Genomic DNA, 19,800 nt, shown 5'->3' on the forward strand with positions numbered 1-19,800 from the left:
CACCTTCCCCGACACCCTCCCCTTCCCCCGGGACCGGCATCAACGTGGCACCAAAGCGTATCAAGGACGAGCTGATTCGTGTGACCACCAGGTGACTTGAGCCCAAACTACTGACCAACCTCATTTTAGGATAAATAGTCTCCATTGGGTGCAGCTGTGCTAGAAGGTAAATTTAAAGTATTTAAGCCGGAGTTGAGAAGTGTCGAAATCAACAGTGACAGGCTGGCAGCGAGTGTTTTTCTAGGGATGCAAACCCTTTGTTTTTCGCTGGGCTGTTGCGTAAGCCGGATCTTAGAAATGGATACAGTAATTTGTGATGTTTTCATGGAGTTAATTAACTGCTGCGATCCCACATTCCGAAAGTGAAATTGTAGGGATAAACTTGCAAACAGTCTGCTCTGTAATTGAGTTCGTCCTCCAGGCACAAGGTTTATCAAAGAGATCTAGAAGGGTTTTAACTCACGGAAAAAGCTCTGGCACCGCACAGCGTCTGCCTTCCTCTACAGGACTATGGGGGAATGTTCGGACTTCCCATCTGCTCTCCTTAACATAAACCATCTATACTGGAAAGCCTCTTCTTCCCAGATGGATCCATCCTCATCCTGCAGGCAGCAGCTTCTCAGAGCATGAGGAAGCACCTTTTATGCACTGAAAGCAGCACAATCCAATATTTATTCTGATTTAGAAATAATCAACTCCAAATTTTACCAGACTGATTCCTACCTCTGCTAGGCTTGGTGCAAAACCCACGTAATTCTCATTAGAAATCAACCAAAAAAAGGGAGCACTCCGTTTCCACAGAATCCAATGGAATTTCCATTGCTGAGGAGAAAGGTAATGATTTAATTGAGAATTGCTCAGAGTAATAATTACTGGAAATAAGCTGTTTATAAAGCTCCCGAGTATGACTTAAGGGAGGTGGCAAGGAGGCAGGAACTTCACTACACTGTACATAAAGTGAGTGTAATATTCCTATAAAAATGGAAATGCATGCAGAAGGTAAGTGGAAGAGTCTCCCTGTCATACTCCAGGCTACTAAAAAAGAGGAGGAAGAAGGAATATGTCCATGGAGAGGTAACAGAGAAGATGCAATTATTTATTAAAAAAAAATTTAAAATGCTGTGTTCATTTCCCAGCCATCCAAACCTTCTAATTAATGCCCCATCCCTGGAAGTGTCCAAGGCCAGGTTGGATGGAGCTTGGGGCAAACTGGGCTAGTGGAAGGTGTCCCTGCCCATGGAAGGGGGTGGGATGAGATGAGCTTTAAGGTCCCTTCAAGTCAAACCAGTCTGGGATTCTATGAATTACCTGGTGCAGGTTTAGAAGGAAAGCTAAAATCCAGAGCGTGGCCTTGGACACGGACTCCAGCACGCTCTGGAGTGCAATTCCATTGAATGGGTCACTTAGAGAATCATGGATTATCCTGAGCTGGAAGGGACCCCCAAGGATCATCAGTCCAACCCCTGGCCCTGCACAGACACCCCAGCAATCCCACCCTGTCCCTGAGAGGATCATCCAAACCCTCCTGGAGCTCTGGCAGCCTTGGGCTGATGGCGCCACTGCCCTGGTGGAGGGCGCTGGTCAGTGCCCAACCAGCGCTCTGGGGGAAGATACTCTTTCGGCCTGAGATGCCAACCTGACGCCTGCCCTGTCCCAGCTCCAGCCATTCCCTGGGTGCTGTCCCTGTCACAGAGAGCAGTCCCTGCTGGATGTCCCGTGTCACATAAGGCCCACACCGCAGAGTTTAGCTCAGTTTTATTTTCCACTGTAACGGATTTCGAATGATACATCTCATGCAGTCTGCCAGTGTATCCATCCATCTCCGGTAGAACTTCAGGATGAAGATAAAAGACTTATCTCCACGGGATGGGGGAAAGAGGGTTCAGGTTTCCTATCAAGAGTTTAATACATTTCAGCATCGTTTGATGCAATGGCAAAAAAAAAATTTCCCCTTGGTACCAGCAAAACGTGTCCACAATTTATTTTTTTGGTTTTTTTTTTTGTTTTGTTTTGTTTTGTTTTGTTTTTTTAATCCTAAATTGAACACTACTGTAAAGATACATAGAGCCCAGAGAATACACATCTGCAGTACACATTACACAACTTTACAAACTAGACAGGTATAAATCTACAGAATGCCTCAGCCCCCCCTGGCTCTCCCACAGCGAGAGGGGTGTCCATGGGCAGGGCTGTGAGGGCGGGAGGGAACGGCCGGAGCAGTTCCCTCCTGCACGGCGGATGCTGCCGGTGCACGGCGCAGTTCGTACAGGCACAGTGAAGACAGGAAACAAAAAAAAAAAATATCAAGGCAAGGGGAGATTGAGATTATCCTGCTATCAGTTTATTTCCTGATTCCTCCCCTCTTCCCGTCGAGGTGGGACTGGGTGGTTGCAGGAGGTGTTTCTCCTCCGACAGCGGAAACCTGGTGGGGCCTTTTCCCGTCGGACCTTCGGCACCGTTGGGCTTAAACACCCTTTTCTTCAAATTAAACTGTGTTCAAATTAAAATTCTTAGGGTAGGTTTAGGTGGGATATTGGGAAGGAATTCCTGGCTGGGAGGGTGGGGATGCCCTGGCACAGGTTGGGCAGAGAAGCTGTGGCTGCCCCTGGATCCCTGGAAGTGTCCAAGCCCACTTTGGAGCAAGCTGGGACAGTGGAAGGTGTCCCTGCCCATGGCAGGGGGTGGGACTGGCTGGGCTTTAAGGTCCCTTCCAACCCAATCCACTCCAGGATTCTCTGATTTATAAAGATTTCAGGCAAACGTGCAACCTTAGTCCATCAGGATTTACAAAATGAAATTGAAAATTTACTCGGGGTTCTGTAGTAAAAATTCTTGTGACTTAATTTTGAAGTTTTCGGTATATTCAGGATAATCAAACTCTCACCCCTGTTGAATACAAACTTAAAAATGCATCAGCCAAGATCTTTCCAGGCCTAAAACTTTCCTTGCTTTCCAGAAAACAAGTTGATGAAACATGAACTCAAGGACGAACACAAGATATTTGAACATATCATTAAGAGAAGCTCGAGTGAGCCAGAAATACTTTTTAAATACTAGCAAAAAGAACAATATGCACTTTAGTTCCATCTGAAACACGTTTCCCATTCGTATTTCCACCCAAATTTGTCCCATGCATGACATTTTTAGATGTGAAATTTCTTTTGCGCTGTACAAACCACAACTTGAAAATGAGCCTCGAGTAAATAGAACACAACACTCAAAGAGCAAAGAAAGTAAGGATCAGGTGGCAGAAAACGGCAGGAGACAGGTTTGGATCTCTGCAGAGCAGATGTGTGGTTTTCCTCTCCAGATATAAAACGTGAAAGCCTTAAAAATGGTACAAAAGTTGAATATACAGCACACGGTACAAACTGAAGTCGCCTGATTAAAATAGGCTTAAAAAAAAAATCAAAATAGATACAGAAGCAGAGTATGTTCAACTGAGAATTCGTGACTTCCAGTTATTACACATTTGGAGAATTTCAGCCCAAGGCATCCTTTTGGCATTCCAGTTGGAGGAAATCCTCCTGCAGTCCGGATGGAAAAGTGAACTTGGAGAAACTTAATTTGTCCTTGGCTAGTGGGACTGACTGGCTGATCAGCACTAGCACCATTAAGAGATGTCCAAGTTAACTTACCCCTCAAGCTGCAGAAAGCTCTCAGAACTGCCCTCCAGAACTGCCCTGGTGATGCTCTGAGGAACTCACACCATTTTTTTTAAGCTAATATTGCATCTACAATACAATTCCATACCAAACTCCCAATTCAAAAGACAGAACAAAAAGTTTTCCTACGACACAAAAATCTTTTGACAGCAAATAAGTTTGGTATCTTTCCCAAAACAGCTGTTTCAGAACCAAAACAAGAGGATTATTAGTTCAGAGTAGAAACTTCAGCTTCCAGCAGCTGGTAAGATAGCACAGAGTAGTTGTGGATTAGTGATTTTATTCAAGATTGCATATGGCAAGTTCACAGTTCATTCTTCTGGCAGTGCACATGCACGTAAAGAAAGAAAATATAAAACTTTGAAAAATACAAAATAAATTAAATACATGCAAATTTGCAGCTTCATTAAATATGTTTAGCAAAACGCTCCCCAAAATAGTGCAACATTAAAAAAAAACCACAAACAACAAAAAAAACAAACCAGTTAAATTAAGCCCCAACTTACTTTGCAACAACTTAAGTTTCAGTAGAAAAAAATATCTAAAGTCAACTCACAATCTTCCAAAACACTCTAAGTAACTGAATAATTCTACTCTTACTAACAAACAGGTTCAGAAATTAAAAAAAAAAAACCAAGAACAACCAACCAACCAACCAATCTCAAATTAAATAAGAGCAAAGGTCTGCAAAAGAAGACTAGAGGGCTATGCTCGGCCTAACCTTCCTGGAATCCCGGCTTCCCTAAGCCCGACCGTGTCACCTGCCCCGGGAGGAATGTGCAGGCAGGGAGGAGGAGGAGCAGCACCTTCCCGGAGAGATTCCAGTGCCCCCTTGCTGGGAAGATGGGAATTTGCTGCCTGGCTGGAAAAAGAGATCCAGGAAAGGCTCGTCCTTCCCTCGGTGAGCACCATCCGTAGGATGATTTGCATACATTGACCTACAAAAACATTCTTTTCCCCTTGGAATGTGCTCCTCACATCCCTGCAAATGTATTCCCAAATTTAGCCTGCAAAGGACAGCTCGAGTGTACAACTCTCACCTCCTTCTAGACTCTCTAATTTTTTAAGGGAGTATCTGGGATTTGGGAGATTTTCTTTTCCTTTGTTCCTTTAAGCTACGTCCTTTCTGGTCGGGGACTGTTCCCTCCGGGATCTGAATTCCCAAAGGCATGTGGGAAGGGGAAAGGAGGAGGAGAGGGGGGGAAACACTTGTCAGATTTTCCCAGACAAGATTTCCACAGCATTCTGAAAAGCCTTCAAAACTTCCTAGGGAACAACGCTCACAAACACACTCCAGGAAAACCCACCACCGTCGGGAGAACTACAAGCAGCAGCTCGGATCTTAATTTTAAAATAGGTCACACAGATAATATTCATGGAATTACCAAACTTCAAATCCTAGCTCTATACTAACAGATTTCTCTGCATCCCGTTTGATCTTTACCAGGTACTGCAATAAAGATTATTTTACACAGTCCAAAGATTTTTATTTATTTTTTTTTGGTTTTTTTTTTTTTTGTTCCCTCGGGATTTTACAAATGGTTCTTTGGGGAAATTTCCTTCTGAAAATGTAAAGCAAGTAAAACGAAAACCATATAGCAGCACATTTTCATCCCCTAAAAATATAAAATAATATGTATATTATACAGTAAATCAGTCATGACAGAGCACAATCACCTGCCTTTGGTGGCACTTGGTCAGTGAATAATTAATTCCTTGATGCCAGAAGTCGGGATTTACCGATGCAACGGAGGACTCGGAAAAAAAAAAAGAAAGCATCGCTCTGAGTGTGGAAGCGCCAACCTAAACCAGCGCCAAGGTGGGCTCGGAGTGGCAGACTCCCTAATCCTTACTGAGATGGGAATGTCCAATACATTGCAGAAGGGTCTGGACACTTCTGTACACGTGGAGGTCCTGCGAAGCTCGGGGTACCTGGGACCGGTGCGTTGCCGATGGCCGGAGGAAGCGCAGGATGAACGGGATGTGGGTCGGGTCGAAGAGGGGCAGAAAAGAAACTAGTGACTTAATGACAGTCCTTAACATGCTTAAGTGGAACTGACCTGCCAAAGAGAGCAGAAAGCAAGGGAAATTAGCCCGTTTTTGGGGTTAGGAAGGAGATCATCCCAAAGGTGACATCCAGCAACCAAAGAGCCTCCGCGACGGCGACGAACGGAGCCACATGGGAACAATTCATGGAATTAGGAATTTGTCATAGTGTGCCAATTCTCTTGATTTACACTAATTCTTTACCACCTGTAACCTGGCAGTTTGTCTTGCCTAAACACTGTAAAGGCCTAACTTTTTTTTCCCTATAATCCTGTTCCTTTAATGGGATTTTTCTCCCCACTGGATGTGCTCAAGAGCAGATCTGTGCCTATCTTATGTACCAATAAGGAAAGTAACAGCAGCTGTGCTTGAAAAACATAAAACAAAGGCATGAAAAAATATAAATACTTCTGTTCTACATGTGCTGACAGAGAGCCTTTCCTGATATATATATATATGTGCACACATATATAAATAAATATGCATTTATAAATATGTATAAAGTATTTTATAGATAATATCCAATCTAATGCTATAACACTATAGTATATCATTTTACATATGCACATTATACAGGCATCTTTCTCACTAATTTATAATAATTCCATCCAGAAGCAAAGTCCAAGGCACGTGACCAAGTGCCAAGGTTGCTTGGTTCACCTTTATAAAAAAGTTACAAATCATAAAGTTGATCACAAAACATTCCACATACATACTTTTAAAAGCTCTTGGGTTTTAATTGGATTTTTTCCCCCACATTTTTCATATGGAAAACACCACAAAAGCAACTGAATGTGCCTGGAACGTTTCTGAATACACTGATACAAAACCAGTCTTATGAGGATCCTCAATGAACCATTTTCTTGTACAGTTATTAAAAAAAAAACCCTTGTCCAAATTCAAGATCAAGTTATAAAAATAAACACATAAATATTGATGCATCAGTGTTTTTAAATTTGCCCTAGATTAATGTTGGGAGTTGTAGTTGGCTCCTAATTGTCCTCTTTATTAACACCTTATAGGAAACCAGATGGTTATTAATTTATGCATCTTATTGGCTGCATTAGCAGTGTTCTGGGTGGATTAAAAATATTTATTCATTTTGAATTTGAAGGCAGAATTTCAAAACGAGCTGATTTCTATTAACACTGATTTGGCCACATATTTAAGCATGAAAATTCAACACAGAATTGCCCCATTATCCACTTCAGCCTGGCAGCCACTAACCAGACACTGCAAGGGACACTCAGGTTTGCCCAGACACCACCTTTATGCTTATTTCCAGTTCTAAAACTGATTATTAACTAAGTTTTTCTTTAATGATTCAGAAAAAAAAACCAACACATAAACCCAGACTGTATAGTGAATTTGAGAATTCTGTGCAGTTTCTGGCCTAAACTTTGTGGGGCAGCATGAAAAGGAGTCAAAACAACAAATGAATACCACAGTTTTTGCTTTTGGAATTCCAGGCATTGTTTGAAAAAACTTAAATTCTTTGAAATCTACACTCTGTATAGATATTGAGTTATATTTAGTAACTATCCCCATCTAGAGCTTTAAATATGACAATATACAGTGACATGAAATTAATGCACAGCCATCGAGTATTGCTCTTTAAAGTGTTGTCAAAACACATCCCTTCACAAAAATAATTATTTTTCTTTTAAATTTAGGCTGAAGAATATATTTAAAAGCAACAAAATCATTGCACTTGTATTCCCAAAACCATCTACACTGTGGACAGAGTGAAGAATTCTCTCTTGGAGACCAGCAATGTGCAATTCCAGGAGCACATTTTATTAACAGCCCACATTTCTTTCTCTTCCATCTGCTGCTGGGTCAATCAATCATAATTACTGATCATTCTAACAGCACTAAATGTCTATTATCTTTGTGGTGAATAATGAATGAATGCAAGATAAATCTCTCCTCATCCTGGTAGAAAGTTGTCATTCCAGAAATGGGGATGGTTTGACAGCAAATGTTGGTACAGAAATCCCACCTTTATTTCACTGTTGTTAAATGAATATAAAAGGAAGTTCTGATCTAATTCCAGCTGTGTGAAACTGCACCTTTCAAAAGGAATGTCTCAACAATATTCTGGAGATAATCTGGATAAAGTTTTCCCTGCACAAGTAGTACCTTTATCAACACTCTTGCTCAGACCCCTGGGTTTTCATCCAAACAGCTCAAAATTCGGATTACTTTGATACTCCCAATGTTGGCAGTGAAATAGTTACAATTTGCCAATAATCTTCTAAACCAAAGGACCAAAACTGATGAGAACTGACTTTCTTCCATCACTGCATGGCCTTACCTGACTACATCTTCCAGCCTTACTTCTAGGTGTGAGCAGAAAAATCTACAGCACACTGTTTAAATTATTTCATTCCAGCCTCTGGGGAGTTGCTTTTCAGAATTTTTCTAATTTTATTCAGAAACCATAAATCCATAACTTTATCCATTTTTTTTTCTGAGGTCTTCCTTCTTCTTTTTCCTCCACCCTCACTTTCCATGAGCTCCTCTGCAATGTGTTCCAAGTGTGGCCTGAATCTGCTCATCCTGCACCACCTTCAGCATCTAAAATATCTGACAGGTATTCTGTGCCTTCTGATTGCTTTTTATTGATTTCAACAGCTCTATCTTCTTATAAACCCATCTAGTTTTATTTTAATTAATAGCTCCTATTAATCTCATCAGGTTGTTCACTTGACACGTGCCTGTACCTAATGTGTGGCCTGTTTGAGCCTGACTTAATTTCACAGCAGTTGGTATATTAAAAGTAAGTTTAATTTAGGCAAATGGCAGCTTTTTTTCGCCCCAGAGCAGCTGTTGCAATGAAAGTTTAGAAGTGTTTTACTAATATTTTAATATTTCCTCAGTCCCAGAGGTGGGAATGCAATGGAGCAGATGGACAGAGGCACCTCACTTGTGAGCTGGAAAAGCCACTTTCAGTTCAGACTGAACTAATGCACAAAACCACTCAGCAAAGCCTTGCCCTAATTTACCCACGGAGAAAATATGTTGCTTGAAGCTCCAGGGAAAACACAATGAGCAGGAACAATCCCCCAGCACAAAGAGAGCCTGAGTGTGCTGTGATGGATGCTTGGCATGCAGGCCTGACGTGAGGCATTCCCAAAATAAAGGGAAAACCACCCAAGAATGCTGAGTGCCTCCATGAAACCACAGACCATCAGAGGAGAGTCATGAGACAGAATTAAGCCTCAAGGAGAGGGGGGAAAAAGCCAGACTTGGAGGGACAAATTAGCAGTGCCTTGGGTGCTTTTCACTGCACTACCATCCAGCTCTTGGCTTGTCTGTGACATAAAGTGATCATCTAAAATAACACAGATATAAAAATCTCTCAGATAAGCAGCATTTAAAGAAGGAAATGGGAGGTTAGAGTCCATGAAACAGTCTCCTGGGAATATCTTGCTCGTCTTCCAGAGATTTTTTTTGTTCAGAAATCCTCAAGCCCTTGCAATTAAAGTAAAATATCAAATTATTTTCTTTTCTAAAAGAGACCTGAGTAAGAGTGCAAAGCAAGAGAAACAAAAGTAATGTTTCCCAAACTGTGCCATTCAAATTTGTGCTGCTCTACCCCTGCCCCAGGCTGGAATATCACAACATGGAAACACTTTCATGGTACAGAAAGCAGCAAATGATATTGGCAGAAGGAACCTCTGGAACTCTATTTTTACTACATGAGTTTCACGCCTCCAAGTGGGAATTTCAGTACAGATTTACTAGACTATAGTTTATTAAAAAAAGTCTTAACTTATAAGTCATTAAAATCAAACCTTTCTAACAGGCACTCAATTAGTAATTTTTTAAATATCAGCAAACGACTCCTACTAAAAATGGAAAAAATACACTGTGTGTCTGCTGAAAGCAAGACTGAACTCTAGGGGAGTGGGTGATCAGTGAAGGAACAGATGAGGAAGGTATTTTGGTCTTACTTCTCGCCTATTTGGTGTTGTGGTAGTAGCTGGAGTTGGACATCCCTCCCCCTCGGATGGCGTGGACAGCCGTCGGAGAAGACGCTGGATAATGGCCAGGGCGGATGGGCTTGGCTGCACAGGAAAAAAGAGGGAACCAAACAACAACATTCAGCTTTCACAGGAGGTTTTCCACCTCACCTTCTCCTCTGGTACAAACCCCTCTGTTCCCAAACACGGAGCTGTGCTTGGCAGAGGGGTGTGTGATCCAGCTCTGCGGAACACGGCATTCCCTCCCTCAGCCAACACATCCATCTTCTGCTTGGGACAGAGCCCTTTAGCCTTCCCATGCTTGGGATCTCCAAAGATTATGGGCTGCCTAGACAACACAGAGGAGTCATGGCCACTTGGTGGGCAGTGCTGCACTTCCCATGTCCAATTTGAGGATTTATATCATTCCAGAAGACGCCAAGACAAAGCTGCCGATGGCTTCCCACACAGGTGATACTGTGTGCTGCCTGATTCTCTCTTAGGTTTTAAAACACCAGTATTTGCATCACCACCCAGACCATCACCCTGCTGTTTCATCAATCCCAACAAATCATTTCTAAAATTGCCCCATCTTGACCGCCCCGTGGTTGTGTGCACTCATTGCGCCACAGATAACTCAAGCATCTGAATTACACAGGAAGAGTTTTTGACTCTGCACAGCCCCAAATTAAATCACAAGGAGGAGTAATCAAGGGAAAAAAAAGAGAAAGGGACAAGGTCCAGGAAGGCACACACTGTGGCACAGAGACACATCAAGTATCTGAATTACACAGGAAGAATTTTTGACTCTGCACAGCCCCAAATTAAATCACAAGGAGAAGTAATCAAGGGAAAGAAAGAGAAAGGGACAAGGTCCAGAAAGGCAAGGAAATAATGAAAGCAGAAAGGGAGAGCGTGGGGGGAGGAGGAAGAAAGTAAGAGACTAATTTAAGGAGACAAGTTTTCAGGTCACTAGAAGGGCACACAAGCCCCATTATGCCACTTATTTACCGAGTTAAATAGCAGAGGCTCTTTAAGCTTGAGGTGGGGCAGATTCTATTAAAAAGTGAAGCCTTTGAAGATCCCAGGAGAAGCAGCGGCCCCCGCGGTTCCGCCGCTGCTCTCAGAGCTCGGCTCAAACCCGAGCCAGCACGCCGAGCACGAGGAATGCGGGCAACCCTTTAGCTCCATGGCCTTACCAATCTGAGCAGAGTGTGCTCTCCTGGCCATGTTTTTGGCTCTCACGGCCTCCTTAATGCGATCCACCTCCTGCTGGTAGCGCTTGCGGTCCCTCATGGCGTTCTCCTTGGCCTCCTTCAGTGCACTCTCCAGGGCCTTAACTCTCTCTGCCGTAGCTCGAAGGCGTTTTTCCAGCTTAGGAAGCTCGCAACGAAGATCTGCATTATCACGAACCAGCTGCAGGAAAGGAATGGCCAAAAGGGCCCGTTAGAGACCGCGGGAAGGGTTCTCCGACAAGGAGAGGCCGAAAACGCCGCCGGCTCCTCTTCGCGCCTCGCGGGCTGTGGGTAAAGCGGGTTTCTCCCAGAAATGACTGGGAAAAGCTTATGTCAAAGAGAAATGTAGGACTGAGGAATATCCTGAGCTGGAATGGACACACAAGGATCATCAGTTCCATCTCCTGCACAGGACAACCCCAACAATCCCATCATGACCCTGAGAGAGTTGTCCAAACTTCATGGTTTTAATCACACAGTTCATTTGTCTGGCTGAGGTGTGATATTCACTTAAATATTCATTTTTCAAAGAGAAATTTAGAATCATTGGAATATCCTGAGCTGGAATGGACACACAAGGACCATCAATTCCATCTCCTGCACAGGACACCCCAACAATCCCACTGTGTCTCTCTGAGAGAGCTGTTCATACTTTTTCATTTGTCTGACTGAGGTGTGATATTCATTTAAATATTCATTTTTCAAAGAGAAATTTAGAATCGTGGAATATCCTGAGCTGGAATGGGCACACTCAGTTCCATCTCCTGCACAGGACAGCCCCAACAATCCCACTGTGTCTCCCTGAGAGAGTTGTCCAAACTTTGCAGTTTTAATCACACAGTTCATTTGCCTGGCTGAGGTGTGATATTCACTTATATATTCTTTTTTCAAAGAGAAATTTAGAGTCATTGGGATATCCTGAGGTGGAATGGACACACAAGGATCATCAATTCCATCTCCTGCACAGGACACTCCAACAATCCCACCATGACCCTGAGAGAGTTGTCCAAACTTCATAGTTTTAGTCACAATTGTCTGCCTGAGGTGTGAGATTCATTTAAATCTTCCAGAAAAGTCAAAGAACAACAGAGTTTATGCCACTGTTTATTCCATCCAACAAAATTTCACAGAGCTGATCCTGAAGGGTGAGGGCTTGAGGACAAAACCTGTCACTTCAGGACACTCTTCTGCCATATCTGCTTCTCTAGACTTTACAGCAGCTGCAGCAGAAGCTCTACATTTGCTCAGAACACAGAAATATTTTGCAAATAATCGATCACCTCGTGATTTCAAAATAGTAATGCTTCAATATGTCTTACAGGCAACACTGGGGACCGTCCAAAATTCATCATCTCAAATGGTTCTGACACATTCACCTGTGTGTTCCCTCCCCAGGCATGTGGGAAAATTGGAAACTTCACAAAGAAATCACTTTTAGGTTCTGTAGCTATAAATATGGTGATTATATGCAATTTTGACTTCATGCACTTCCTCAATTTAATATAAACCTGAGCGAGGTCTATCAATTATCTAAATAACATCTGACTTTCCATGCACCAACAGCCAAGAGAGAGAGGATTGACTTTTAATAAATAAAAACAGTCAGAAAAATCCAGCACAATTTCTACTGAACTGATTAAACCAGTGCTAGAAGTCAGCAGAAATCTGCTCCAAAGGAGTGATCCTCCCTTTTCTGGAGTGAAAAGTGGTTTAACCACCACATTAATAACACAGTAAAGCACCAGCACGGACTGACATTCACATGTTGTTTGACAATCAAAATGTTTTACACCTGCTGGGCCACGCTTAGTGCTGAAATAAAACACAAACAAGCTAAAAAAAAACTTGTCACAATGTGCTTTTTCTGCAAGTGTTGAACCCTTGTCCTAGGAAATAGTGATGATATGGAATCAGAGCAGGATGGCAGCACAGTCCGGTCAAGTCCAATGTCATTTTTCCCTCTAAGTTTCTTAAAAGCTGTGGATTCCAAGTTGGTTTTGAGTAAATACAGACTAATGAGAGCTATAAAAATGCGGATTTGAAAGGCAGCAGATGCGTGATTCGAGTGCAAAAAAAGGCAAAATGGTAAAAGAAAAAGACACTCCTCCAACATGTCCCCATTTCCACATTTAGAAAGTAGGCCTTTAAACCATCTGTTCCCTGGGAATCTCAAACTACTGAATCTTAGTGGACACTTGTCGTGGTCCCAGCACCACTTGGCCTCTTGGCACTTCCAAAGGAATAAATAAAGAGAATTTCAGGGTATGTCTCACTAATACAGTTTCAGAAAAGTGCACTGCCTTCCAAACCAAACCAGGCTGGGATTCTGTGAAACAGGAATTCCATGAAGGAGGGGTGGAATGCCCACAAATGAGGCACCAGCCCCTTCAGCTGCCCAGAAAACCTCCCTTTCTTTGCTTTCACACTGTGCTCGTTGAACCCCCTCGAGTCACCTCCGAGGTGCCCCTGAGCAGCTTTAGCCCAGGAGTCAAAATTTGGGATACACAAAAAAAAAAACACAGCTATTTTTTTTTTACGTATTTCTTAGTGCCAAAAACGAGCTAAAGTCTATTTTCATAGACAAAATAATGCTTATTTCACACATTCATAGAAATACAGGTGGTGGGAAGAGCAGCTTCACACCAGCTCTTGACACCAAGGAGTTGGGAGTTAAAACCTGTGGGTACCTTTCCCTCAGGCAGCGCAGGTCACCCGCCAAAATTATCCTTGGAAACATTAAAAAAAGGGTATTTTTTGTTTGAGGGAGGGAAGAAGGGAAGCAGGGGAGAAGGGAAGGGGAGCCCCTACCTGTTTGTGAACCTTTGTAAGCTGTTCCAGGTTGTTCTCAAGAAAGGAAATCTTCTGCTTCTGCGCGGCGCTCCCACCTCCATCGTCGCTGTCAAGCTCAACACTCTGCACAGAGAGTTCAGCATTCAGCAAAGCCAGGCAGAAACTCCACAGCAAGCTCAGCTCTTTGGGAAATTTAAGCTTCTCAAAGGCAGGAAAGTCTTCCAGAGCCCCAAATTAAAATTATTTAGCCTGTTTATTTGATATTTAACAACCGCGTTCCCTGCTACGTAAAAAATAAACTGTTCTTAGTGAGCAATTATGGGGGGATCCTGAATAGGAAAATCAAGTTATATTGAATGATTTCTGGTGCCCATTAATACCATCTTTGAGAATATTTTTACTTGAACTCAACTGGACTGGTTCATTTGCTTAACTAAGACTAGTCCTTAACGAATGATGACCAAATAAAAGCTCATAAACAGCAGAATAGTTTTAATCTTGTTTCTCCCTGTTGTTAAAAAAAAGACAATATCCCATTTGGTGACAACATGCACTAAGGGCTTCCAGCAGATCACAAGAATACTGCAAGGAAAAGGCAAGATTTGGGTTCAAAAGGAGCAGAGTCTCACTTTTTTAACGCGGGTGGTAAGATCTTGGACAAACAGTTTACGCAGATTGTGAAGAGTCTGAAGTTCTCTTGCCTGGAATAAAAACAATAAAATAACCATTAAAAAAAAAAAGATTAAAAAATCCCTCAGTAAGATACAGTAGATACTGTGGTGTAAAAGTTCTCCTTGGATTTTAGTTGATAGGAGGGGAGAGAGCTCTGGATTCTCTCTTTAGCAAATACATTACTCACAGGCACTTCAGAAGTTTTAAGTGCTTTTAAAATTTTGGCCAAAATCCAAGTTTTCCCAGTTTGGTGGTTTTGTTGTTTTTTGTTTTTTTTTTCTCAGGCTCAGTAAAATAACCACCTTACCCCAGACTGGAGGGAAACATTAACCCACGTGCAGGAAAGGGCAGCTCATCCCAACCCCATCCAACTCCATAGCCAGACTGAAGAGAACAAGAGCAACCCTTTTTTAATTTTATTTTGAGTAGTTAAAAGCTGTTTATTAAAAAATCAATATCTATATATATCATCCGGATATATACACAGATGTTAGGGACAAAGTGTAATTAAGACCTACCACTGTTTCCTCCAGCCCCTTAAGGTCTTCTCTTGCTTGTTCTCTTTTATCATTAAGCAGTCTAGAAAGATCACAACATGGAACACAAATCAGAGATGCTGAAGTCATATTAAACAGAAGAGAATCAACCAGCATTCAGCTGGAGTAGCACATCTGCAGAATGTGAGCAAATTGCACATCTCTGCATCTGTAATTATGCTTTTGACTGCCCCAAATATGCAGCTCTCTCCCGTGGAAGGGCTGAGTCACCACCTGCATCTTTTATGTCCTCACATGAAATTTTTATCTCTCATTTCCAGGAAAGGGTTTTTTACTCAGACAGCTGATTTATTACTTAAAAAAAACCACAAAACAAAACAAAGAAAAAAAAAAAATCAATAAAACCCCACCTGAACTCCTCAGCCTTTTCCTTGTTTTTGCTGTTTGTTAAGGAATGAGAGATTTAACACTTGCTGTGATATTTTATAAAATCAGAGCTCTAATAAAATCCTTTTGGGCAAGTATCAAACCCACTACTAAAAAGCCTTTGATATAAAAATATGGAGCAATTGGTAATCATTTATTAATGCTGCACATTGATATTTTCAATGTGAATATGGCAACACAAATGCCTCTCACTGGCACATTTCCTGTGATCATACTGAGAGATTGAAGGACACCAGATGAGAAAACTCTTGACTTACATGAGCTTTTCCAGTTTCATTTCTCTTTCCTGGTCCTCAATTTTTAATTTATCATAATCAGCACTCAGTTTCTCTTGTTCCAGCTGCAGCTTCTGATTCATGCTGGAACGAGAAAGGAAAAGTCAGTACAGCTCAGGCCTGAACCCCAGAAAACAGGTAAATCCCCATGAACAAACTGGGGTTGGACAGAGAAAGAAAAGCTGTAACTCTCTACTGAAAAATTCTGAAAGAAATAAGCATAAAGAACCCTAAAAACGATATTTTAAAATACTGGAGAACTAAAAATCAGTGGTTTGTTTCCTTTACCTTAAAGGACACAACCTGTTCTTTCTGTCCTGCTTCCTCATGTTCCTCCTTTCCCTATGATTAGTCCTTGGCCACACAATAAATATGATAAAATAATAAATGCTACACCAGGGTTGCCTAGATTTTAGGAAAAGAAGAATACAAGGAGCAAAACACTCCATTGTCCAAGGGCTGGAGTATCTGACTAACAGATACATTGGTGTGTCAGAAGGAAATACTAAGGGTGTGAAAATGGGAGAATTTGAGTCTCTCAGGAAGTCTGACAGGACCAATTGCTGTAAGAGGCCCCCAAAAAACCTTTCTGGGGACGTGGTCAGTGGTGGCTTTGGTAGTGGTTGGACTTGATGACCTTAAAGGTATTTTCCAACCTAAATGATTCTGTGATCTCCTGAAATGTGTTCTCCTCCAAGCTCCTCTTACCTACTGACCTGCAGGTCTAACATGACTCTTCCTTTTTCCTCTCTATAATTTTATGGACTTAAAGCTCCCCACTAAAGAAGTAGGGACTGTAATCCACCCCATAAAATAATTACAGGGTTGGCTGTTGCATGCAAGGACAGAATAAACATGTAAGGGGCAGAATATTACGTATAAACATCCATTAAAACTAACAAAAGCAACCCCAAAACATCCCTACAGTGTCACAGGACAGAGAAGGTGATGGAGGGAGTGAACATACTCTCTGATTTCATCAATTATTTTCTGCTTCTCCTCGATTTCATCCCTCAGCCTGGACAGCTGCTTCTGGTGGGCTTCCCTGTGACTCTCCATCTGCTGCTCCAGGGCCTTCTGCAAACACCAGAGCCGGGCATGAAACACAAATCCAGGCACACACAGCTGAGCTTCCTTCTCACCTGCCCCCTAAATCAACCTGTTCCTCTGGATTTGAGGGGAAATTATCAGATCAAGTTAATTCAGGAATCTGCCTGGCGTATCTTTCTGTGATTAAAAACTGTGTGTCTGCTCATCTGAGCGTTTAATTCAGTTTTTAGCAACAGATGTACACCAATTTCTGCTCATTTCCTTGCAAAAACTGCCACCAGTGAAAGTCAGGGGCCTGGAATATCAAGTGCCACAAATGACACTGATTTTACACCAGTCCTCTGCTATTTCACCTCTTTTTTTCACCAAGGAAATATGTGTACAGCTTTATTTCACCTGCCTATTCACCAAGAAAAAAACAGCAGCTCTGCCTGTGACAGAAGTGAAACCCAAACCACCCTCCTCCCCCTCTGAAAACTGTTTATCCACAGAGCCGCTATTTAAATTGTTATTTAAATTGAAATTCTAAGATTAGTAAGAAAAACCCAATGCACCTCTTTAAATTGCTAATAAAAGATTTGTTTTTTCTCTTCCAGCTGTAAGGAAGAACTGTACAACTGCTTTAATCCTTTTAAATTTTTATAACAGAGGGAAAAGTTCTGCAGAAGACAAACCTCTAAAAAGTCTATTTTTTCCTTGTCTGCAACTTGCAACCCCATTGAACCAACACATTGCCAACATTTCTTTGCATTCCAGGGGAAAAATACCAGGAAACGGGTTTATATTTTATTATTACTTCCAGGGGATAGTCAGAATTCTTGCCAAACTTCGGGAAAGTGGCCTCTTTGTAAATCAAATCTCTTAGTACCTAAATTACATCAACCTCAGCATCCTGACTCACTCCTGAGCAAACTGACTTTCAGCAGAGTCCCCCCAGCAAAAAATAAGCGTAACTTAGAGGTGAATCAATACAATTTTTAATAGAGGAAGGCAAAATTACACCCCAATTATCAGCTGGGTGAAGGATCTCCCTGAGAAATGCCCTCTAAAATTGCAGTGCCAAACTACCTTCATCTCCTCTGCATCCTGAAGCCGGGTCAGATGCTCCTTCTCCTTGTCCTTGAAGCTGACTTCGTGCATTTTTTCTGTTTGAAGGTGGAGACAGTTGAGAACTAACCACACAATTCCAAGACATGCTACATCCAGCCATTTCTCAACCTATGCCTGTCTGTTTTATAATCCCACTTATCCCAATTCTGCTTTCACTGGGGGAATGGTGCCTCTAGAACCAGGTCATTTCTCATCAGCGGGGTAGGAAGAGCAGGAAACAGAATAAAAATTCTGTTCTAACAAGGCAGGAGGAGTTAAAAGAAAAAAAAAGTCTTGTCACCACCTGCTGCTCCCTCAGTCAGAGAAAATCCCTTGTGCAGAAATCCAGAGTGATGGAATTTTACATAAAACAGTAGCTCAGCAAAGCTACAAGAATTGCTCTTGAAAGATACACATTTTCCACATTAAATGAAGGGGAAAACAAGCAATCCTTAAAAGGAAATCATCTGGATCCTGCACAGGAGCTGGGAAGGACACACCTTTTGCACACCTAAGGGAAGCAGCTTCCTTTGGAATGGAGTTTGCCAGAGGGACAACTGAAATCAGACAGACCTCTAACAATTTTACAGAACATTTAGCAAGATTGCCTGGTGCTGTTTGGCTGAAGAATTCGTGTGGGTTTTGTTTTTTTAATTTCTCCCATCATTAAAACCCAACATGGAATTTTGTAGGATACAGCTACTAAAAGGAATCGTGGCCACAAGGCCCAGAGCGGTACCTTGAGCACGTAGCTTGGCCAGCTCCTCGTTGAGAGAGTCCTGGGACTCCTCCAGCTGCCTCCTCTTCTGCTCCATGTTCTGCATGTAGTCTGTGAGGGACTTGATCTTCGCCTCGTGCTGTGGAGACAAGGAGAACAGCAGTGAGATGTGAGCAGCACGGCCTGTTTCCTCGGAATTCAGGTGCTGTCCCACATCAAGGAGGAAGGACTTGAGTCCCCTCGGTGTGGGACCCACGTTGGAGCTGTGCCTGAAGGATGGACCCCGTGGAAAACGACCCACGTTGCAGCAGTTCATGGAGAACTGTCTCCCATGGGATGGACTCACGTTGGAGCTCATGAGAACTGTCTCCCATGGGATGGACTCACGTTGGAGCTCATGAGAACTGTCTCCCATGGGATGGACTCACACTGGAGCTCATGAGAACTGTCTCCAGTGGGAGGGACTCACGTTGGAGCTCATGGAGAACTGTCTCCAGTGGGAGGGACTCACGTTGGAGCTCATGGAGAACTGTCTCCCATGGGAAACATCCCACCCTGGAGCAGGGGAACGACTCTGACTGAAGCAGCACCAGGAACAATCTGTGATGAACTCACTGTGCCCCCCATCTCCATCTTCCAGCATCACTGGAGGTGGTAGAGCTTGGGAAGGATGGTGTGGTGGGGGAAGGTGTTTATAACATTTATTTTACTTCTCATTATCCTGCTCTGATTTTGTTGGCAATAAATTCAATTATTATCCCCAGGATGAGTCTGTTTTGCCTGTGAAGTATTTGGTGAGGGATCTGGGTCTTTATCTCATGAACCTTCATTAGAGTTTCTCTCCCCTGTCCAGTTTTGGAGGGCAGTGATAGAACAGCTTTGGTGGGTGTCTGGCCAGGGCCAACCCCCTACACCATCCTATACAGTTTTCCATAACATTTTATTTCATATACTGCTGCCTTGTTATCTTGGCAGCATATTAATAAAGCAGATATGGGGAGCTTTCCAAAGGTTTGGCTAGTGAACAATATGGTCACTGCTTCTTCTCTCAGGCTGCTTTTAAGATGATACAAGATACAAATTCAGGGTAAGGAAATCCCATATAAACGGGTGCAGAAATCCCATACAAATTCAGGGTGAGGAAATCCCATACAAATGGGTGTAGAAATCCCATACAAATTCAGGGTGAGGAAATCCCATACAAATTCAGGGTGAGGAAATCCCATAAAAATGGATATGGAAATCCCATACAAATTTGGGGTAAGGAAATCCCATAAAAATGGATATAGAAATCCCACACAAATTCAGGGTGAGGAAATTCCACATAAATGGGTGCAGAAATCCCATA

The 19,800-nt window shown here is 42.4% G+C and overlaps 1 protein-coding gene across 1 annotated transcript in view; it reads right to left on the bottom strand.

Moving 5' to 3' along the window:
- Nucleotides 1–3,711: 3,711 nt before the first annotated feature.
- KIF5C (kinesin family member 5C) overlaps nt 3,712–19,800 on the bottom strand; it is a 51,524-nt gene continuing 35,435 nt past the window's right edge. Inside the window, exons 16-25 of the mRNA XM_029962191.1 lie at nt 18,474–18,774; nt 17,714–17,790; nt 16,563–16,672; nt 15,578–15,679; nt 14,895–14,955; nt 14,334–14,405; nt 13,723–13,827; nt 10,879–11,095; nt 9,671–9,784; nt 3,712–5,725 (exon numbers count right to left, since the gene is read on the bottom strand). Coding sequence (XP_029818051.1) covers nt 9,678–9,784; nt 10,879–11,095; nt 13,723–13,827; nt 14,334–14,405; nt 14,895–14,955; nt 15,578–15,679; nt 16,563–16,672; nt 17,714–17,790; nt 18,474–18,774 — 1,152 coding nt within the window. The 3' untranslated portion in view covers nt 3,712–5,725; nt 9,671–9,677. The remainder of the gene's footprint in view (nt 5,726–9,670; nt 9,785–10,878; nt 11,096–13,722; nt 13,828–14,333; nt 14,406–14,894; nt 14,956–15,577; nt 15,680–16,562; nt 16,673–17,713; nt 17,791–18,473; nt 18,775–19,800) is intronic.

Source organism: Manacus vitellinus, unplaced genomic scaffold, assembly GCF_001715985.3.
Source record: "Manacus vitellinus isolate BGI_N305 unplaced genomic scaffold, ASM171598v3 scaffold_43_pilon, whole genome shotgun sequence".
NCBI classification, from domain to species: domain Eukaryota; kingdom Metazoa; phylum Chordata; class Aves; order Passeriformes; family Pipridae; genus Manacus; species Manacus vitellinus.